The sequence below is a fragment of the Sapajus apella genome, unplaced genomic scaffold, assembly GCF_009761245.1.
Source record: "Sapajus apella isolate SASKATOON/1434 unplaced genomic scaffold, GSC_monkey_1.0 scaffold78, whole genome shotgun sequence".
NCBI classification, from domain to species: Eukaryota; Metazoa; Chordata; class Mammalia; order Primates; family Cebidae; genus Sapajus; species Sapajus apella.
This window is the reverse complement of record NW_022437018.1, coordinates 2426375-2450221: the sequence shown is the minus strand read 5'-3', so window position 1 is coordinate 2450221 and position 23847 is coordinate 2426375. Positions and strand designations below refer to the sequence as shown.

At 38.2% G+C, this 23847-nt stretch overlaps 1 protein-coding gene across 15 annotated transcripts in view; it reads left to right on the top strand.

The window, feature by feature from the left end:
• Nucleotides 1–23847, top strand: part of ANK3 (ankyrin 3) — a 677335-nt gene that overhangs the window by 464117 nt on the left and 189371 nt on the right. For all 15 annotated transcript variants that reach the window (XM_032252635.1, XM_032252648.1, XM_032252646.1 and 12 more), the window contains one exon: nucleotides 16519–16617. In XM_032252635.1, the coding sequence (XP_032108526.1) occupies nucleotides 16519–16617 (99 nt within the window). The remainder of the gene's footprint in view (nucleotides 1–16518; nucleotides 16618–23847) is intronic.

The following is a 23847-nucleotide window of genomic DNA, read 5'->3' as shown; positions in this document are numbered from 1 at the left end:
TTATTCATTTGCACTTTAAAAGATAATTATTCATTAGCTGTAGAATTTTTAATTCTCCCATTCAGTGAAAATAGCAGTTAGGGGCTGCCATGTCCCAGACTGATCTTCTGCTAAATGTTCTGGCACGTTGTCCACACTCCCTGTCATCAGACAGTAAATTTGGATCTGCTCAGATAAACCTCAGTGCCCTCCTTGAGCGCTGCAGTTCTTTCACAGCAATGACACAAAACACTGCTCTTCTTCCTCTGGCAGTGTGAAGAATATACAGAAAGGGCAAAGGGGTACCTAGAGTGTAGCGGTTAGGGATTCATAGAACTTAAGGGTTGCACGGGTGTCAGCCCCTTTGGACACAGGCAGGATCATTTACTGGCCATCTTCCAAACTCTAGCAAGAAGTTCTGAGAAAACAAATTCAGACAGAAATCAGCATGGACCAGATAATTGGAAGACAAAAGTTGCGAAGCTAGACTGTGGTTGGAAATGTAGAAATGGGGATCAGCGCCAAGAAAAGGAGGGTGAAGCCCACATGCAGGTGTGAAATGAGACTGGAGATGAATGATGAGAGTTCCAGCCCAGTGGGGAAGGGGCTCAGTGAGTGCCAGACGGGGCTGCAGACCCCCCGCCCTTGATCCTGTAGGTAGAGGGAGTTATTTATTGCAGGTCTTTAAGTGGAGAGGTCCAATGATGGCAGCAGTGTTTAAGGTGCATTGTGACATGTCTGAAGAGGAAATCAGGAAACTGAAGTTACAGGCTGTGGCTGACTCCAGCCACAGAAAGAAAAAAACTGACAGGAGCAGCCTGTTACCCCCTGGTATGATGCACTTCTCCTTGCTGATGAGCTCTGTGGAGTCCTGCCAGAGCCACTGGTTTTCAGTGGAGGAAAAAGGAGCATCACCTTCCTTAAAATATTTGGAAATTTGTAGAGGTATTTTTAGTTGTCACAGTGGTGGTTGGCATGTAATGGGAGAGGGCCAGGATGGCTTAGCCTCCTTCAACACATGGGTCAGTGTCCCAAATAACAGTGTCCCAACCAAAAGGCCGGTGGCGCACCCATCAGACATGCTGGATTGAACGTCTCTTTACAGCCAAGAAATGGAGCAGTGAGATGTCCCAGGATGGGAAGGAAGGGCCCAGAAATCCATGGTTGGTTTTGGATGCTCCTCAGAAAGTGTCTAGCATCCCCCAGCAATGCATCCCAGAGAGCAGTTGGTCAGGAGACCTCGAGGCTCCATTCAGCTCCTGCTACTGCTAAGACTTTTAAACATGAGGTGGAAAAAAACTTAACCCAAAATTCAAACTAATTTAGTTAATAGCTTTCATGTATCACTGGGTACCAGGTATAGTGGCAAGTATTTCATTTATTCTTCACAATAATTTTGTGAGGCGTGGATATGATTTCCATTTTATACTAGGAAGCAAGAAGTTCCAAGCTTGTGCAAAGCCACACAGTTAAAATAGTGGAGCTAGTGCTAACATACAGTAAAGTAAGACAATACAAAAAAAAAAAACTGTGTAGTTTTCAATATTGTAACATCAAAGGCAATGTGTATTTGGACTTTGACTTAATCCAAGGTCATCACAAGAAAACCAGAACTGACAGCAGCCTCTGTGTTCTGGCTGATGATTTGGTCTCTGCCTGGGCCAGGCTTGTGAGGTGAATTAAATACATTTTTGAATACCTAAATAATCATGCTTTGAAATGGACTCTGGGTATTTAGAAACTCAATGACCTTATGACAAAATCATACAATATATATTCCCTGGTAAAAAATACAAGGCAGGCTTGCCTCTAAAAGGAGTGAGGCCCCCTTAGTTTAAAATTTAAAAGCAAATTTTCTAATAGTTTCTAAGTCAGGGCCTCTCAACTAGTTTTTCTCAGTTTCCTTCAGCCACTTTTTCCTCTAGATTCTGACTCATTAAATCTGTAGTGGGGACTTAAAATCTGTGTTTTTAACAATTTCCTCAGGTGATTCTTCTGATCAGCTGAGATTAGAAAATATTGATCATGTTATGAAAGTGTTTCTCCATATAAATTGCCCAAAATTGATTCATGGAAGTGTTTAAGAATCATTTACTTGTAACAATTATTCTTGTGTTGATAACCCCTTAATATAGTCTTGAGTTTATTTTATATCTTACATCTTACAAAACACCTTTAGGTATATAGTACATCATATGAAATTCACAAACAATACACCTTTTTGTTTTTTTTTTTTTGAGACAGTCTCATTTCGTCATCCTGGCTGGAATGCAGTGGCAGGATCTCGGCTAATCGCAACCTCTAGCCTCCAGGTTCAAGTGATTCTCCTGCGTCAGCCTCCTGAGTGGCTGGGATTACAGGCACCTGCCACTGTGCCTGGCTAATTCTTGTATTTTTAGTAAAGATGGGGTTTCACCATCTTGGTCAGGCTGGTCTTGAACTCCTGACCTTGTGATCTACCTGCCTTGGCCTCCCAAAGTGCTGGGATTACAGGCATGGGCCACCACGCCAGCCATAAAGAATATACATGTATATAGATGAGTCAATGAGGCCCCCATTTGTCTTAGGTCCTACTTAGAATAAAGTGGCAGAACACGGATGTGAATCCACACCTTCTAACATGTTTTGACATGCCTCAGTGCATGACCTGCAGAGCTGGTGGGACGTGCTGGGTTGTGCGGAGAGTCAGCACTGTGCTCGGCGGGCAGCCTCAGTACCTCATTCTCATTGATGATGGAGTATTGGCCATTGGTGGTAGTTGGGGTTTTCATGGGCCCCTACAGGAGTAGCTCCAGTTCCTTAGGACAAGTGTGCTGCCCACAGATAAAGCTGTTGGCCCCAGACTGACTTTGGTATTTCCAAACCATCTTTCTTTAGAAACTTCATTGTTTTCATTTCTTGATGTGTTTGAAACTCCAGCATCTAATTTATTGAAAAATCAAGTGAGGGCAAGATACCTGAGAAACTAAGAATTTCAACTTAACTAGTATCTCAGAAGCCTGCAAGAGCGATTTAGTTTCTGGAGGGGTAAGAAAAAATATTCAACACAAATTAATTTAGTTCCAGGTTTATCAGAAGTGATATAGGAGTATAGAAAATTTATAATATAAATCCCCTTTATTTTTTTTAAGAATTTTTGATGGCAGAATGCTAAAAAAAAGGAGGTGGAATTTTTATTGAAGTTGTAGCGTTCATTAGAACCATTTCAGGAAATCGAATATCATTAGATCAACACATGCAAAACAGTTTCAAATGTTAAAATAACTTTCCTCAATGTAAAAAAAGTAATTGATTCCTCTACAATTTAGTTTTAAATGCCCCTTTCCATTCAACTACGATGTATGTCTCTCTATTCACAGATCTTTCTAGCTGGGAAGGGCTTTCTTTACTGTAAAGCAGATAGCAGACTACTTTTGATTGAGCTTTAATAGTGACACCTTTAAAGAAATATAGAGAAAAGCCATGAGTTCTTATTTAAAATGAAAGAGTTGAACTAGCTACATTGTTTGTCAGCATTTTCTTTTTCTTTTTTTTTTCTTTTTTCTTTCTCTTTTTTTTTTTTTTTTTTTTTTTGAGACACTCTCACACTGTTGTCCAGGCTGTAGTTCAGTGGTGCGATCTCAGCTCACTGCAGTCTCCACCTTCTAGGTTCAAGCAATTCTCCTGCCTCAGCTTCCCAAGTAGCTGGGACTACAGGCATGCACCACCATGTCCAGCTATTTTTTTTTTTTTTGTATTTTTAGTAGAGACAGGGTTTCACCATGTTGGCCAGGATGGTCTCGATCTCCTGACCTCGTGATCTGCCTGCCTTGGCCTCCCAAAGTGCTGGGATTATAGGCATGAGCCACCATGCCCGGCCATCAGCAGCATTTTCTGTATAGAGACTATGTTACTTGGTTTCAGAGCTGGAGATAAAGTTTACCCAAGTTAGAAAGCGACTCACTATCAGGATTTATTTTCTCTTCTATGACCCACAAGAAAGAATCAGCACAGCTTTTGGAATCAGACAGCTCAGGGTCAGATCTCAGCTCTGGTATTTTCTAGTCATGTTACCTGTAACCCTCTTCAGCTTCACTTTGCTCCTCTGTGAATTGACATTAATAGCATCTACTTCATGGGTTGCTATGGAGATGAAATGAGATGATGCATGTTTTATAGAGCCTGTACAAAGTAGAGGTTCCATAATTGGTAATTTTATTCCATTTTAATTATATTTTTTATGTCAAACAGTTTCTTGGTCTAAATCGGTGGTGTCCTTTTTTTAAAAGTATAACTCTTTTTCTAAAAAATTTCTACAGGAATTAGGCATTTACCATGTCAATCTTTAGTGCCCCCCCAAAATTTTTCATTGTTTATAGGATTATGGAAACTCTGAAATGTAGCCTAAAAAATTATATTTTAAAAGCACGTATGGAACACTTATTAAAATGGCTACTATCAAAAAGAAAAAATGAAAATCAAATCAGAAAATAGCCATTCTTGGCAAGGATATGAAGATATGGGAACTCTTGTACATTGTTGATAGAAATGTGAATTTGTACAGCCACAATGAAAGCAGCTCATCATTTCCTCAGAAAGCTAATATAGTTACCATATGATCCAGCAGTTTCGCTTCTGGGTATATACCCAAAATAATGAAAAGTAGGTTCTCAAGAAGTGTTTGTACATGCATATTCACAGCAGCATTATTCACATAGCCAAAAGGTGGAAGCAAGCCAAGAGTCCAACAGATGAATGAATAAACAGAATGTGATACATCAACACACTGGATCATTCCTCAGCCTTAAAAAGGGAGGAAATTTTGATGCGTGCTACAGCATGAATGAACCTTAAGGTATTATGCTGGCCAGGCATGGTGGCTCATGCCTGTAATCCCAGCACTTTGGGAGGCTGAGGTGGGCGCATCATCTGAGGTCAGAAGTTGGAGACCAACCTGGCCAACACGATGAAACCCCATCTCTACTACGGTACAAAAATTAGCCAGGCATTGTGGTATGTGCCTGTAATCCCAGCTACTTAGGAGTCTGAGGCAGGAGAATCGCTTGAACCCTGGAGGCAGAGGTTGTAGCGAGCTAGGATCCCGCCACTGCACACCAGCCTGGGTGACAGAGTAAGACTCTGTCTCAAAAACAAATAACAACAACAACAAAATCCATTATGCTAAGTGAAATAAGCCAATCACAAAAAGACAGATACTAGAATTGCACTTAACACAAGGTATTTGTAGTAGTCAGATTTAGAGACAAAAGTAGAATGGTGTTGTCCTGGGCTGGGAGGAAAGGGCATAGGGACAGCTGATGGCTATAAAGTTTTTCATTTTTCAAGATAAAAGGAGTTCTGGAGACTGATTGCAGAATGCTGTATACTTAATGCTACTGAATTGTGTACTTAAAAATGGTTACACTGGAAGTTTTACGTATATTTTACCACAATTTTAAATATAAAAAAAATTTTAAGCATGTATTAAAAATCACTGGGGTCCAAAGACCCAGTCACCTGTAACATCCAATCATGCAAAGATGGAAGATGCAATTAAGGGAGGAGGTCCAAGATCAGCTGCTATCCTGGCCTGCCTTCTCCTGTGGCAACTGCTGGGATTGTGTGTATTGGCTGAGGGTGTACATGGGGAGAAGCAGGTGTGGGAATCTTTAGATATAGTCTGCCTTCCCCCTAAATCACTTGAGTACCAAAGGAAAACCTGGCAGTGCCTTATCTGAATTGTTGATGAGCCAACCTCAATTCAAAGGGATGCCTCTGACAGGATTAACAATAAACAGCCTCATATTATCCTTAAAAGAAAATAAATAAGGCTCTTGAGTTATTTAGAGCAGAACAGATCCCAATACTCAGAACCTGACTTCACAACAAATAGCAAATATCCAAGCATTTGCTGCTGCTTCCTGGGAAGGCCAGCGCTATCAAGTGTCTGATCAAATGGGATTAGTTGGTCTCTCTGAGAGGAGTGAGGCTGCGGAAATGTCACTGGCATCAGTATCTTTGGTGTCAGTCTCAGTGAGTCCAGTATGGACTTAATCTCCTTATCCAGAAAGCACACAAAGAAAAGTTGGTGGATAATAAGCAAGCAGTTAGCAAAACTGGAGAAGAGAAAAGGACTTTGTCTAAAAAGGTTTATTTCATTTAATTAAAGACTCATGAAGAAAGAGGGAAAAAAAACTGACAATGGTGGTCATCTTTTTTCTTTTCTTATTTTATTTTATTTTGGAGACAGGATTTCGCTCTGCCACCCAGGCTGGAGTGGAGTGCAGTGGCATGATCTTGACTCACTGCAGCCTCTGCATTGAGCAGTTCTCATGCCTCAGCCTCCCAAGCGGCTGAGATTAGAGGAACACACCACACCAGGCTAATTTTTGTATTTTTAGTAGAGATAGGGTTTTGCCACGTTGGCCAGGCTGGTCTTGAACTCCTGGCCTCAAGTGATCCACCTGCCTTAGCCTCCCAAAGTGTTAGATTACAGGCATGAGCCACTGTGCCTGGCCTGGTGGTCATCTTAATAATAATCACTATGGTATGAGGGAAGTTTCTGAATTGTTTTTATACTGTGTTAATAATAATTGGTCATTTAAGTCCAATTTTTTTAAGAGAAGTGTCCTGCATATAGTGTCACACTAGGAAAGCTGGAGTGTTTTCTTATCAGTCTATTCAAATATTAAAAATTTTCCTAAGTATATCCTTGAAATCTCAAATCCATATCATTGGCAGTTATCATTGTTTGCATACTTTTATGGGATTCTTAAGGAATTTAAAAACTAGGCATTCTCATGGAAAGAAATAAAGTACTGAAAAGTACTAGAATGTGGATAAACCTTGAAAACATCCTAAGTGAAAGAAGCCAGTTGCAAAAAATTGCATATTCTATAATCTCATTTGTGTGAAAGGTCCTGAATAGGCAGATCCATAGAGACAGCAAGTAAGTTACTAGTGAACAGGTCTTGGGAGACAGAGAAATGGAAAGTACTGCCTAATGGTATGGGATTCCTCTTTGAAAATGATGAGAATGTGCTGGAATTAGATACTGCTGGTGATCGCACATCCTTGTGAATAGACTTTTAAAAAATCACTGAATTGTACTATTTAAAATGGTAAATATTATGGTATGTCAATCTTATCACAATAAAGCCATTATAAAAACCATTAGAATTTTCAATGGAAAAATAATAAAAACTTACAGAAAAATATTATGTTTTTATATTCTCTAAGAAAATTAAAGGTATAGAAATTCAGTTCTCTAATTTTCTACATTGTATCAAAATCTATATGACTATTAAATAGAATTTATCAAACATTTGTTGATTACTCATTCTGTGCCAGAGAGTTAGCAGATGCAACCTCTCCCCTTAGGGGCTAAAAGACTTTTCAAAAGATATATATGTATAGGGTGAACAAGAATGGTAGTAATCTTTGCTTCTGTGTATTTCCTGTGCTTTCTCTGTGAACTTATTCACTAATCATTTTTCTGTTTCTATTTATACTAGAAATAATGTTAAAGTACAAGAAAACAGAATAAGAAAACATAAAATCCTAAAATGTATGTCTTTTAAATATAAATCGTTAGCACTGAAATCTTGATCTTCAATTTGTTATGCTACTTTGACTAATTTTTAATCATAATAGTAATTTTGAGGCAAAATTATGACAAGTGGTAAGAATTAGCAGAGGATACTGGATCCCATCTCAAAGTAACATTGAATTATTTTAGAATTTGTCTTCAGTGGAAACATGTCAAGGGACCAAACTAAAAGGTCATATAAGTTAATCGTTCATTATCTACAAGATTTTGGTGATATCATCCGCTTAACTCTCTCCTTAAATAACCTCTCCCAGACATTTTTAAAGAAAAGAGACATGGGGTTGGGGGAGACATCAGTAATTCACATATATCCTTTATATATTTAAATGAAGAGTTTCCCATTTATCACAAGTAATATAGAAAATAGCCCTGATTTCACCTTGGGCAGTTGCAAATATGCACCTGTTTTGGGGATTATTTCATGAAATAAATTTGGCCGGATTTTTCAGAAACAGCTGAGAAAGAAGAAATAAGCAGGCAATTCCACCATTTCCCAGCAGAGGAAATTGTTTTTTTCCAGGTCCCTTACATTAATAGTACCCATATATTTCTATTATATTCTATCACATATATTATGTTATATAACACATGTATCTATCATTTTAAATCAGCTCCATCTTGGCCCAAGCTTCCCATTCCTCTCAGATGCTCCTGACCCCAGCATGGTTCACAGACACGGCCTGTTCTGAGCTGATGTTCCTCTAAGACCTTCTGCATCCCTCTTAAGATCCACCTGATTTAGCACCTTATAGTTCAAGGCTTACTTTAGATCTGCATGTCTATTCTACCCAAATTATTTTATAATATCCTTGTGAGATGCAGTTGTTTCATACATTTCTAAATGTCCATATAATAAATAATAAAAATAACACCTAATAGTTACAATGTTTACTAAATGCCAAGTACCGTTCTTAAGACTACGCTTATTAACTCATTTATCCTCATGGCAATCTATTATCTTAGTCTGTTTTTTGTTGCTATAACAGAATACCACAGATTGGGTAATTTATAAAGAAAAAAATTTCTTATAGTTCCGGAGGCTGGGAAGTCCAAGGTTGAGGGGCTGCACCTGGTGAGGGCCTTGTCAAAATGGCAGAAGACATCATATGGTGAGAACAAAAGTATGCATGTCCAGCTTGGGTCTTTCTCCCCTTCTTAGAAAGCCACCAGTCCCATTGGGAGGCCATGCCCTGGTAAGTTTATCTAATCACTAATCCCTGCCAAGGACCCTACCTACAAATCACATCAGCATATGAATTTGGGGATTAAGTTTCTAACACATAAAATTAGGAGGGCATATTCAGACCACAGCAACTATGATATGAGTAAGTACTATTTTTAGCCTAATTTCACAGGTGAGAAATCTGATGCAGAGAATTTAAATAAACTTACCTAAGGTTAATTAGGTAGTATGAGGCAGGCCTAGAATTTGAACCTAAGCAATCTAGCCCTTAACCACTGTCCTGCCCTGCCACCATCCAATCTTTCTCTCTTAGCAAACTCTTAGGTGCTCCAGAAATGCTTTAATAGTAAGACATAATTATATGTTAGTACACTACAAAGTAAGATGACGGCATGGCCTGGTCTAGTGAAAAAAAATATGAACTTGGGGTCAGACAACTGATGGCAGCTTTGTGACATTTGGCAAGGTTTTTTGATTTTTAGGGTCTTCAAAACATAAAATTTTACAGATTTTTACAGATTTCGTCTTGAGGGTTGTTGTGTATATTAAGACAAAAGATATGAAATACTTGTGAATTTCCTTCTTTTGACACAAATTATCTCATGACTCCTCTTGATACCCCTGTGATGGAGGCAGTGGAGGTATTGTGTCCACTGAACAGATGAGGAAATAAGCTCATTAAGGATAAGGCACATTCTCAGTATCGGCTCTCATAAAGTGACTGTGGAAGAGTGAGCGTTGGGGCCTTGTCTTCTCATTCACGATGAAATGTGCTTTCTACTAGACATATGCTAAGGATGGGATTGAAATAAATTTATATCCAGGATAGAATTTCTCCCCCAACCCAATTCATTATTAAAATTTTCCTTTATGTTTCTAAGCCAGTTTTATAGTTTAGGAAGTACTGTAAAAATTTGTCTTTATTTTTGGAGTTAGACGATCTTTTAACAGTTATTCTAAAATATATGATACAGTGTAACATGCAATACCATATATTACTGTAGAGGAATGTGTTGAAGTTGCAGAGGAATATATTGAATTTTTACAAATCCCGAGAGATCTTAGTTCGTTCTGGGTGATTTGCTTCTCTTTTCTCTAAAAGTAGAAGGCAAAACCTATTGTAAATTAGAATTTTCCCCCCTAACTTCAGTGGTAGGGGCCTTTAAGGACTATAGGTTATAGACAAAAACCTTATCTGAAAATCAAAATGGAAGGAGATCAGCATAGAAGAAAATGAATAAACTACAAAAGAAAAAAGGGCTAGAAATGGTATCATACATAAGAACAAAATCCACACATTAGAGAGTATAGCAGTGATTCATGTTGTTTTCTTAAGCACTTAATTAATTTATTGGCCTAGAAATTTGAGAGCATTAAACTTGCTGTGCACTATAATTTTGTTCAGTCAAATTTCTGAATATTTATCCAGGCCCCATTAATGCTTTATATAAATATACGTATAGCCAACTCCCTTCGTTGTTTGTAAAATGTATCTGTGTGTATGTGTGATTCCCTTTTCATCTTTGTCCATTTTTCAAAAAGGATTAAAGAGAAGTAAATACTAGAGAAAAAAGGTATTCATTAATCATATGTATACTTACGTTTTTAGAGTGAATAAATATTACCTTGAATAGTTTGATGGAAAAGTTAAATAAGATGCTATTGTGCTGGCAATGAAAATAGTGGTTTATACATAAGCCCAAAGAGCTTAGTGAAATAGAAGGGGCAGTACCTGGGAGTTAGGAAACCTGGGGTCTTGACCAGGCGCCAAGCTCTGTGACTCCGTGTAAATCACTTAGCCTCTTGGATTAATATAGGTGACTAGGCTGAATGAACTCAGAGGTGTTTCAGAAACTTCCCAAATGCTAATGTATTCTATATTTTAAATGAACAAGAAAAAATGTCTTTGGTACAAGAACAAACATTCTATTAAGAAACTAATATATAAAAAATTACAATAGCATCTACTTTTTTGTTTGCACGAAATCAGGTCAGATTCAGAGCTCCAGGTGGAATTTGCTTTTATCTAAATTTAAATTCATGCTGCTTCTCACAAAGTGCCTATAGATCTTTAACTCTAACCGTACTTAATATTCTACTTTAATGGGAAAATATTAGTCATGTATTTTTAGGTGCCAGACATCTTCAGGTTTAGCAGGTTCCTTCAAAGTTTACATATTAGGGACGTTAATGGTTAAGTTAAACTTCTCTGGGGCACTAAGAGTATAGAATGCAAGCGATGAGAGTTGAAACAGATGGTAGTAGTGGGCTGCAAATTAGGCAATATTAAAGCACAACCATTTTCCACTGTACAAATGTACATGCTAGACATTTTTTAGAAAAGGATGAAGGAGCAAAAAGTCATCTGTAATCTCATTACTGAAAGAAATTGTTAACATTTGGATTAATATCTCATCAGGCACTATGGCTCATGCTTGTAATCCCAGCACATTGGGAGGCCAAGGTGGGTGATCACTTGAGGTCAGAAGTTCAAGGCCAGCCTGGCCAACATGATGAAACCCTGTCTCTACTAAAAATACAAAAATTACTTGGGCATAGCATGGGCCACCTGTTATCCCAGCTACTCGGGAGACTGAGGCGGGAGAATCACTTGAACCTGGGAGATGGAAGTTGCAGTGAGCCAAGATCATGCCACCGCACTCCAGCCTGGGCAACAGAGCAAGACCTTATTTCAAAAAAAAAATACTGCAGCCTTTTTAGAATGCATATATATTTATGCCTAAAAATTTAATATATCATGTTTTCCATGTTATTATCACAGTAAACTTTCAAATATGATACGAGCCTGACAACAGTATAGTTCCAATTCCTCCTTCCCATCTATGTGTGTGGTTGTTGTCATGCATTTTACTTTTGTATATATTATAAACCCTACCATTCGTTGTGGGTTTTTTGTTTTGTTTTGTTTTGTTTTTGTTTTTGTTTTTTTGTCTTTGGGCCATCCGTTATCTCTTTTATTTACCTTCATTTTTTTTGCCATTTCCAGAGCCCTTCATTTCTTGGTGCAGATCTAAGTTTCTATTTACTATCATATTCCTACTGTCTGAAGAACTTTTAACATTGTATGTATTTCAGGTCTGCTGACGAATTCTCTTAGCTTTTGTTTATCTTAAAAAGTCTTTATTGCTCCTTGAATTTTTTAAAGGTATTCTCATTGGGTGAAGAATTCTCATTTGACAGTATTAAAAGATGTCACTTCTGTTTTTCTGGATTGGGTAATTCCTGATGAGGAGTCCACTGTACTTATCATCTTTGTTCTCTGTATGAGTTATGTCTTTTTTCCTTGAGCTACCATCAAGATTTTTCCTTTATATTTCATTGTTGGCAATTTGACTGTTGTGTCCGGTTGGAGAGTTTGTTTATTGTTTATCTTGCCTGGTGTCTCCTGAGCTTCCTGGATTTGTGGTTTTCTGCCTTTCATTGCTCCAATAAAATTTTTGATCATTATCTCTTCAAATATGGTTTCTGTCCCATTCTGTCTCTTCTCCTTCTGCTGCCCTCATGAGCTGTTTTATATCATCCCACAGCTCTTGGATGCTCTGCACCCTCCTTTCTACTTTTTTTCTCCTTAATGTTTTTAGTTTAAATAACTTAAAAGGACATATCTTTAAGTTCAGTGAATCTTGCCTCAACTGTGTGACCTCTACTAAGGAGCCCAAGAAAGGAATTCACTCTGATGCTGCGGTTTTTCTTATCAAATGTTTCCATTTGACTCTTTGCTAAGAATCTCTGCCTTTGCTGGAATTCCCTATCTTTTCATGCATGTTGTTCCCGCTAGATAGAACACCGGATATTGTGTGTAAACAATATTGTGTGTAACGGGAGAGATTGAGTTAACTAATATTTTGGTCTGGAAATGAGCATACTCCTACTTTTTCTTCTGTGCTGTAAATGTGAGAGGTTGAGCCTGTTTAGGCAGGAGTTGAGCTGAGTTCACATTTTTTTTTTTTTTCAGGCTTCAGATTCCCCTAGTGGAGGGCTGCTATTGACTTCTGTTTAGGGTGGAGGCTGGGGCATCAGAGAATTTTGCTTGGTGTTAGTGCTCCACCCTGAGCTTTCTCTGCACACCTGCAGCACAGAGGAGGTCTCGCCACACTCCTGCCTTACCTCAGCAGTTGACTACTCTTGCTTGTGACTCTGTGCTAGGCTGGTGCTGCGGGTAGGGGATCTTTCATGCAGGCGCAGACTTAGTCTTTAGGGAGTGTGCCTGGATTCAGGGCTGAGTCTTTCTCCATATTTCTGCCCTTTCTACCACACCAGCCAAACTCTGCCCTGTATGTATGGTTACAGATTTGAAGGCTGTTCGTATAAACTGCCAAATTGCACTCGAGCAAGCATGTACAAATTTGCATTTCACGAGCAGCAAACGTGGGTTCTCTTAGGCAGGCTTTCTAGCTCTAACATCACTGAGCTTTTCTGATATGTTGAGATTTCGTGATTCTGTTGCTTACTTAGGCAGTAAAAATGCAATAGCCTTACTCACAGTAGGGCACGGTACATTTTTTTAATTGTTAACTGAGGAATCAAAATATAAGTAATCCACTGAGTGGCCCTGAGGTACCACTTTCATTTTGATTTGTTTGTACTTAACAGGGGCATCCACGGTGTGAGTAAGGAATAAAAAGTGTTTGCATTTTATCGGAAGCTGCATTAGACAGAGATGAGAAGCTAGGGTTTTTACACAGAGGCCTTCTGAACCCTGCCTGAAAATACCACAGCCTGAGGGCGTGGAAACCTGAATTCTGATCCTGATTCTGCCTCTAATTAGCTGTTTCTTGATTTGCAAATTACCAGTTTTGTGACTAACTTTCTTTATCAAATGGAATGAATGATATTTATCCCATTTCAGTAGATTGTTGTGAGGGTAGAATGAAATTAGAGAAGTGCAAGTCCTTTACAGCACTGTTTAAGTGCTATAGAATATAAAGTATTTCTCTAGGAAGGGTCAGAGAGGTATAAAAAATGTGGGAGTTAGAAACTTAAGGCACCTTTTGTCATCTACACATCCATAGTACGAGAGCATACATGAATATGGAAGAGAGCGAAATTAGAAATAGACTTCTTCCTCTCCCTAAAATTAGCCTGTTTGTGATAAAGGTTAATTAAGTCTTTCTCAACTAGTGAGGGCATGTTTTTAAGGGGAAATGGCACGCCAGCCCTTACTCACACTGGAAAGTGATGAGGTCTTCGTGTCACGTTCCACATGGGGCTCAGTGAGCTCTCCTGTTGGACTGTGTTTCCTTTATTCCCAGCCTGACCCTCCACCCGCTGTCTCAGCTCTAGAATTCATCCACTATGTGGCGTGGGTCACTAGAGCAACTTGTACTCAGAAAACAGAGACAAGCAAGCAGATCTAAAGGTCATCGTGCAATTTATTTTCTTCTGCCATCTTTCACTCATACCAGATAGTCCTCCACACCAAAAAAGACCACAGCATGCAAAAGGCACGGCCTATAGTTTCACTTCCTCTTTTGCAACCCGTTACATGCAGTTGAAAGCTGTGTGGCTGCAAGCTGGTAGGTGCAGAGCAGGGGTCAGCAAACCACTGCCCACACGACTGTCTGTTTTTGTAAAGAAAGTTTTAGGAACACAACTGCTCCCGTTTCTTTACATATTGCATGTGGCTGTGGCTGCTTTTGGGCTACAATGGCAGAGTTCAGTAAATGAAAGAGACTGTATGCCCTGCAAAGCAGAATGTATCTGCCATCTGGCCCTTTGCGGAAAAAGTTTACCTACACCCTGGGTAACAGCAATATTAGTCATGTTTACTTTCCACCAACATTACTAAGAGACATTTGTTTTCCTCAGGTCTCTTTCTTCTTTCGTTGAAGATTTATATTCTAGCATCTAAGAATAGAGAGCAAAGAGAATGTGCAAACTTTCCATCTGTGGAAAGGTTGTGAACCTAATCCTACAATTAAAAGCATTTAACTGGAAAAATGTACATAAAATACAGGGAGAAAAGGACATGTTGACCTGTTACATGATTCCCCATGAGGATTCAGTCAGTCAAATCCAGACTGTGGAAGGGTCTACACAGTAAATTACCCTGTTTCTTCAATAAATAAATGAACACAGGGCAGGGGGAAAGGAAGGTGTGATAGAGGAGCACGGAGATTAAGACCTAAAGGACCTTTCAACCTAATGCAGTATGTTGACCTTCCAATTGGAGCCGACTAACAATGGGGATAGTTGGAGGTAATGGGAGAATTTGAACATGGAAGGTGTCTTGGGTGCCATAAAGGAATTATTTTTACTTTCTTAGTTATTATAATGGTATCATGATTTTTTTTGAGATGTCCTTATCTGTTAGAGGCAATTAAATTGCAATAGTTACGGGTAAAATGACATGATGCCAAGAATTTTCTTTCTCTTCTTCTTAAACTCCTTCAGAAAGAAAAAAAAACAGTAGGGAGCATAAAAGAAATAATATTGGCAAAAGGTTGATATTTACTGAAGCAGGGTAAGGAGCACTTGAAGTTCATTATGTTTTTTGCCCAAACTTTGTGTATGTTGGAACTTTTCATTATTGTGTTTTTAAAATCATGCATGTAAGTGTTTAAGAGTTGAATCCTGGTTCTGCCAGATGTTTCTGCATGTGTGAAATGGGGATTGTAATTCAGATTATATATGATATTATGAGGATTGTGAGAATTAAATGAGATAATATTTAGCATAGTCTCTGACATATAGGAAGTGATCCATACTTGATAGCTACTATATTGTTTCTGTTATCAAACTGTAAATACATGATCCCTGTGAGCCTAGTTTATTTATCATGTAATTGATTCTTTGTGAATAACAGACCTTAAACTCACATTGCTGGTACACAAGAATAAGAAGCCAGGCATAGTGGTACACACCTGTAGTTCCAGCTACTTGGGAGGCTGAGGCAAGAGGATCATTTGAGCTCAGGAATTTGAGATCAGCCCGAGCAACATACGAGACTCTGTCGCTTAAAAAGAAAGAAAAAGAAAAATCAAAAGAGGGTATTTGTTTCAATGTATGCATACATTTCCTTGACAGTCTGGAAACAATCATAGTACCTGTAAGATGCTTGGCGAGGATAACTACGGTAGCCACCATTGAAATCAAGGAGAACACAACTGGAATTTCAGATTATCCTAACAATCTGACTATTCTTCAGATATTTGTAAAATAAGAATTACAGTTTTCCATAAGACTGCCAGTAAAAGCCTGTAAACACATTTAAGCATCGTGGGCATGGGAAGTCATGTGACTTTATACAGAAGTAACGGATTTCCAGTTTGAGTTCCTGTTGTCTCTCCCTGACAACCTGATGCTCCCAACTGAACCTGGGAAAGGCTCCAAGTCACATGACACTCCTTTAAACTCAGCCTGTACTGACTTAATCAGCTACTTGTTAGTCAACCCCTGACTAGCCAGTGTGTATCACTTAAATTTATAGGAAAATACACTGACTTAAAAAATGCAGGATTTTTGAACAAAAAAAAATCATCACCTCATTCATGAGTCACCTCAAGTGATTGAAGTAAATTAACTTGGACCCTGCCTCACAGATTCCCTTACAATTCATTTTTTTTTTAAGTTTCCTTCTGAAGAAAATTCCTGTCAGAGAGAAGTATTAGGAAACTCACTGTTCATAAAGGATGTTTCAAAAAGAAGAGGGGAAAAATGGGGGTATGTTGGGGGAAAGTTTAGAAAGGAATGCTTTGTTGAAACCAAAAATATCAAACCTGTACTTTTTTTTTCCTGTTCTTCCCAGAATGACATCACTCCTTTACATGTTGCATCAAAAAGAGGAAATGCAAATATGGTAAAACTATTGCTTGATCGAGGAGCTAAAATCGATGCCAAAACCAGGGTAAGTGTGTAACTTACGTACCTGCTTCTACTTATTTTCAGGAAGTGGGAATCCTTTTCCTAATACCTTTGCGCTGAGACAACATGGGCTTTGTGTTCTGTTTGTTATGGTCTCTTGCAAAATGACTGCTACTTTTGTTCTTTTTAAAATGGGATGGCCATCCATCTGTATCCATAAATACTTAATTCACAGTTAAATGGTACCTGGCTTTAAAAGTTCTAGAGTTTTTGTTGCATTTAATTTCCAAGACACTGTAAGCTAAGCTATTCAGCCGGTTTGATACTAAAACTGCAAGTTATTCTATTTAAAAACAAATCTGTCTACCCTCTGCACTGCTGGTGGAAGATGTGACTGCTATGGAAAACAGTGTGGAACTTCCTCAAAAAAAAAAAAATTAAAAATAGAGCTACCATATGACCCAGCAATCTCACTTCTGGGTATAAGTCCAAAATAATTGAAAGCATGTTCATAGCAGCAATAAGCAAGAGGTAAAAGCAGCCCAAATGTTCATGGATAGATGAATGAATTTTAAAATGTGGTATATACATACAAATGAATATAATTTGGCCCTTAGAAAAGAAGAAAACTATGTTACAGCATTGATGAACCACGAAGACATTATGCTGACTGAAATACAACAGTCACAAAAGGATAAATAATGTATGGCTCCACTTATATGGGACATCTAGAGTAGTGAAAATCATGGAAACAGTAGTATGGTGGTTGACGGGGACTAGTGGTAGAGGAAATGAGTTATTTGATGGGTATAGAGTTTCAGCTTTACAAGATGAAAAAGTTCTAAAGATCTGTTATACAATGTGAATAATCTGGTTAAAATTACTGAAGTGTCTACTTAAAAATGGATTGTGACGGTAACTTTTATGTTGTATGTATTTTACCACAATTAAAAATTTTTAAAGGCTGGGCCCAGTGGCTCACAACTGTAATCCCAGCAGTTTCAAAGGCCAGGGTAGGAGGATCGCTTGAGCCCAGGAGGTTGGGACCAGCCTGATCAACATAGTGAAACCTCCGTCTCTACCAGTAAAAGGGAACAAAATTAGCTGGTAGTGGTGGCATGCACTGGCAGTCTTGGCTACGCAACAGGCTAAGGCAGGAGGATCGCTTGAGCCCAGGAGTTCAAGGCTACAGTAGGCTTTGATCGTACCATGACAATAGAGTGATACCCTGTTTCTAAAACAAAAAAACCCAACATTTTTAAATTAAAAATTATAAAAATCTACAAATATGTCTAATCTAAGTGTTTATGGCATGTTGCTTATTTGGTGTGATGCATTGTGTGTAGGTGAAAGAACCAGCCAATTCAAATCAATTCTGATTTGAATCCAGATTCTAAACTTAGCTAGCTGACTTAGGTAGGCTGTTTAACTTTACTGATTGTAATTTCTCTGTCTGAAAATAAAGAAAATTAATGGCCAGCTTGTAGATAATGTTTGTAAACTGTGCTGCCATAAAGTAAGCCAGAAATAAACTATAGCCACTGCTAGTATATCTCAGTGCTCCAATTAGTATTAAACTTCTAGCCAAGGGTTTTCTTTTTCAATATTTCTTATGCAAGAAGCAATCTAATCAAAAGATGGTGTCACCACAAACATCCATCTAGGTAAGCGTTTTAAGTCGGTTTTTTGTCTCGTAACTGCAACTCCTGCAATCCTGTGCTTCCTTCTTCTAAAAATTCTGATTCTTGTTCCTAAAACTGACCTGGTAGCCTCAACACAAATAAGCGAGATTCAGAAACTGACAGCACAGAATCCAGTGGAACCCAAAGTCCTAAGCGCCATTCTAAGTCTTACCTTGTGACATCTGTTTAAAAGAGCTGGAAGAATGAAACTAAGAAAATTATATGTTATAAAATTATATGTTAATTACAACTGCTATATAGATATTGCGTTTCAAATGAAACTTTAAAAGGCTGAGAAGTTTTGTAACTAGGTTTGATTATTTTTAGAGGGTTTTTCTTCTGGAAGCCGTATTTGATGGTATACTTTTCTTCACTGGTCTTATTTTGGGAGGCACTCTTGATGGTTAGAAAAAAATTAGTAAAGCCAAGTATATTTGTACAGTAGGTTTTACATGTATTTAAGCAGCATCCCATCCCAACTTCCTTAAATTACTTGTCTTAAAATAATGAACACTACAGATAGAAAATATGATATATTGCTGTTATCAATCATTTCTAGATTATAAACTGACTAAACTTAAATCAGGGAAAAGTTGGTATTTATGCAAAAAAAAAATGTTTTTGCCCTTCTGAGTTCATCTAACATCATAATTTATTATGTGGATGGGAAATTCACAGTCATATGGTCCTGATAAACAAGTTTACCTAGCCTACTTTGTTTTACTGCATGAATGAAACTAATGGTTCAATTTCAGAAGTAATGATTAACAGGTATATGGTCACAGGATGTGGGTAGACATAGCTACAGTGTAATCATTTACACTATTTTGTGCTCAAAAGAAAACAAAACAAAAATCTGTGTAACTCTAAAACATTGAATGAAACTATTTTACCTGAACTAGATTTTATCTAAAAGTAGGTAGAATTTTTACTATGCCGTAATTTGTTGTATATTCTGGCATTTGAGGTGAGACGGCTGTTCTTTTATTAATGAGACATGAATTGTGTCTCAACCGAAACTAAAGGAACATTTCAGAATAAATTATAATTGTATGTAAACGATTACTGAAAAGAAAAAGGATGCTAGAACCATTGCTTTAAATGGCAGGGGTCTTCTGCTAAGTGTAGGCTATTTAAGGAGTTGTAAGGAATAAAAAGTAAAGATGCAGACAGGCACAGTGGCTCAGCCTGTAATCCCAGCACTTCGGGACACGGAGGCAGGTGGATCACAAGGTCAAGAGGTCGAGACTGTCCTGGCCAACATGGTGAAACCCCATCTCTACTAAAAAGACAAAAATTAACTGGGCGTGGTGGCGCATGCCTGTAGTCCCAGCTACTCGGGAGGCTGAGGCAGGAGAATTGCTTGAACCCGGAAGATGGAGGTTGCAGTGAGCCGAGATCGCCCCACTGCACTCCAGCCTGGCACCTGGTGAGAGAGCAAGACTCTGTCTTAAAAAAAAAAAAAAAAAATGTAGAGATGCATTGCATCTGTTGCTTGATTATCACATGGAGGAAAAGGGACATTTGTAAAGAGGGGGAGTCTTTGCAAAGAATGTTTTCTTACTTTAAAAGGGTTACCAAGACACATTGAAGAGAAGCTTGAAGAGGTGCCTGGATATACAGTTGATATATGGATTGGAAATTACCTTATTTCTTCCTCTCTTGATATAGTCAGTCAACAGAACAGCAAAATGATTTGTCAGTTATTTTTCGTCATTTATCAAACACTTACATGCCCTTTTTTGTTCAATGGGAGGAGAAAAAGGATATACAGGAAGTTCAGGCCCCATATTCAGAGGGCATAGAGTGTCATAGGGGAGGGCCAGGAGAAAAACATAAAAATTCTTCTGCATAAAAGTATCAAAGATAGGAAATAATCTACATAGGCAAAGTTCAGTGTGCAACTTGGTTTCTGTGCCACTTTTGCCTACCTATTCTGAAGGGCTGTCTTAGTTTCAACAAAGATGTAGATTCCTTTGCACCTCCCATTCAGTTTTGACTTGGATTTAATTCTTCCTGTATTATGTGAAGGAAAGACGTGGAGAACCAGAGAACAGAAAAGCCTGACATTCTTTTGCAGTTGTCCTGAATGGAATGGGTTGGGGGAAGGGTGTCAACTGGGCACAGACTGAATTTCTGACAGATTAAATGGGAAAAATTATAGTATATACCCGAAATATGTAAACTATTTTGTGTTCTATTCATCAAAGTGTCCCTTCTCTCCTGCTGAAATGATGAAGTAGTGATTGCATGTGTCGGTGAAAGGGTAGAAGCTGGCTAAAATGTCAGAGAGCTGTAGGGGCAAGCCCCAAAATAGAAAGGATAATTTTTCATAAAAACAAGTTCTAACTACCCAATCCAGTAGTCCCTGAGAAAATAGATGCCATTATTTACCTATCTGCCTCCCACCAACTACTTACTATTGTGGCAACCTCGCTTCCATTCAATAAATCTGACCTGGTACACACCTATCCCCCATGTTTTAGAGGCAGGAAAGCATCACTAGACTTCAGCTCAGAGGCCAGCACTGTAAGGGACCTCCTTCCTATTGCCCTGTGCTCTGCATGGGCACTCACAGAATAGAGGATTCACTTTAAAAGAAGATTCTTACAGCTCTTTCATTCAAGGATGTAAACTTGAATTGTGTTCAGGGTAATTTAGGTAGGATCAGAGCAATATCTTACCAGCTGGAAAGGCAGATGAGTGAATTTAATTTCACCCTACTGCCTGATCTCTAATCTTAAGTGTGACTAGCAAGTAGTAAAATTGGGATCTGAGAAAAGTTCGCCCTCCTGAATCTTAGTTTCCCTCCCAGTACAGATAGAAATATTTTTCCGATGATCTCACTCTCTCAGCTGGAAGGGCACTGAATATTATAAATTTAAGAATAATTAGTTATTGTAAAATTTAGGGTGACTGCACGTGAATCTTCTTGTGCCATGATCTGATGAATTATAGACACTTCAGGTTTCTATTTAGCTCATTTCAGGAAAGTCGTTCCCATTTTCCCAGCCCCATAATACTAACGAATATCAACTGGCTTGTTAACTCATGCTCCTGTTGGTAGCCAAGAATAAGCACATAGAGGATCTCTGTCATAGTGGTGGGACATGTGCTGAGATGTTAACACCTATCAAGGCATATCTGTCAATTTAGTCTGTATGCAGCTTTCCAATTTTAAATTGATTTATGAAGTTCATTTTTTCAACAAGATCTCAATGCCTTCATTTCTTTATAGACTAAAATATTTTGCTAAGAATGGCCTGCTATTTCTTTCCACCGAATTCTTGCCTTCTTTAAAGCTAGCATGAGTATTTGGTACATGTTGAAGGAAGATACTTTGCAATGGATGGTTTCATGTCATTTTTAGTTTCATCTGCATCAATTCACAGACTGATCAGAGACTCAGTATAGACCCTAAATCAGAACCATTTAAAACTTGAGTTCTCTTTCTCTTTTCACTGACTCCTCTCCATCTAATAATAAAAGCAGATGTACTTGTGTTTAGTGCTTCAGAGAAGATGTGGAATTCCAGGTAGCGTTGCTAATAACAATACTCTGATTGCCAGAATGTTACTCTAATTTGCCCCTCCCAGCTTCTAGCCTTCTTAGTAAGTCACCACTGTCTGCATCTTCAGAGAAACCACAGCATTACTTGGAAAACTACACCTTAACACTAAGATGCATATGGTCATCTTAGCATCTGTCACACTTAGCATCCTTAGCATACTTCCTGGTACATATTAAATGCTTAATAAGTGCCGAATATATTGAAATAAGATATACTTCTTAATATTATGTTTGTCAAAACGTCTTAATGTACTTGACTTTTTACTGGTCCTATGGCAATGTAATTTTTCCCCTGAAGTTAATGACATCCAGTTTATGTACAAGAATAAAGAGGTATTTATGCTCAGGTAGATGAAGTATTTTCAAGGTACTTCCAGTGTGTTCGTTGTTAAATTGTTACTACCTGGGAAGGTGTCAGGGGACACTTGGATGTACTATAATTTTAGCCTATACTTGTCCAGAAATTCAACGGGTTCTATACTAACAAAAAAGAATTGTTGAATACTAACAAAAAAGAATCGTTGATACTGACATTTGCTTTTCATTATATTTCCAGGAATGTAATTGTCTTGGTTAAAAATAAATCCTTGAATAAAATATTAAATATTTCAAAGTCATAGAATAGTCTCTCTGAAAAAGGAATTCAGAAACAATATTTCCTCCTTGAGTTCTAAAATAGCTATGTTGACACGAACATTGGAAATAGTGAAGAAGACCCTCGGTTTCTATATTAGTTGAAACTAGCCTAAAACTGTTTCTTTGTGTCATATAAAAATATATCAATTTTTTTCATTTTTATGTCACAAATATTGCAAGCTAATTGAAAATATTTATTTAGATTAAAAGGAAGATGCGTAATCATAAAGTGCCAGTAGCCTTCAAAACACGAGAGAATATCTTTGAAGGAAAGAACGTTTTTTACAGTTGCAAAGCATCCTGAGAACATGGAGGGAACATCTTTGGTTTTCTCTTTCTCCCTCTCCTAATGTTTTTACATTACATTGTAAACCTTATTTCCCTTGCCCAACTAGAGGTCTAAAAGTATTATGGCAAAAATCATAATTGTTGCATCAACCTAATAAATGTCGTATGCCTGGTTCTGTTGAACAGTCTGCAAAATAGGCTCAGGACAGTTTTATTTTAGTTCATTGCTATGTGGTTCCAAGTGCTAGTGGTCGGAAGGTTATCTACCTTTCCCTCCTGTTTTTTCTTTTTTTTGAAATGGAGTCTCGCACTGTCGTGCGGGCTGGAGTGCAGTGGCATGATCTTGGCTCACTGCAACTCTGCCTCCAGGTTCAAGCAATTCTGCCTCAGCTTTCCAAGTAGCTGGGACTACAGGCACCTGCCATCACGCCCAGCTAATTTTTTTTTTTTTTTTAAGTAGAGACAGGGTTTCACTATGTTAGCCAGGATGGTCTCAAACTCCTAACCTCGTGATCCGCCCATCTCGTCCTTCCATAGTGTTGGGATTACAGGCGTGAGCCACCGCACTTGATCTCTCCTGTTTTTTCTTAATGTATGTTGGTAACGCTCACATCTGATTTTTTTTAAACAGCTCCACATCAGTTAGACTCACAAATACTCTATAGCTGTCAACTATAACCACCTTTAATTACCCTCCTTCCTCAGGAACGATAAAGATAAAATAAGTTATTAATGTTTTGTACATTGTGAATATTAATTTAAATTTTTCCAAACATGTAATATAAGAAGCACATAAAAGCACCTTTGTATATTTGAAATAATTTTATCTTTTCATTTTTTTTTTTGAGATGGAATCTCTCTCTGTTACTCAGGCTGGAGTGCAGTGGCACAGCCTTGGCTTACTGCAGCCTCTGCCTCCCAGGTTCAAGTGATTCTCCTGCCTTAGCCTCCCAAGTAGCTGCAACTACAGGTGCACGCTACCACACCCAACTAATTTTTGTATTTTTAGTAGAGACTGGGTTTCACCATATTGACAAGGCTGGTCTCGAACTCTTGACTTCATGATCCACTTGCCTTGGCCTCACAAAGTACTGGGA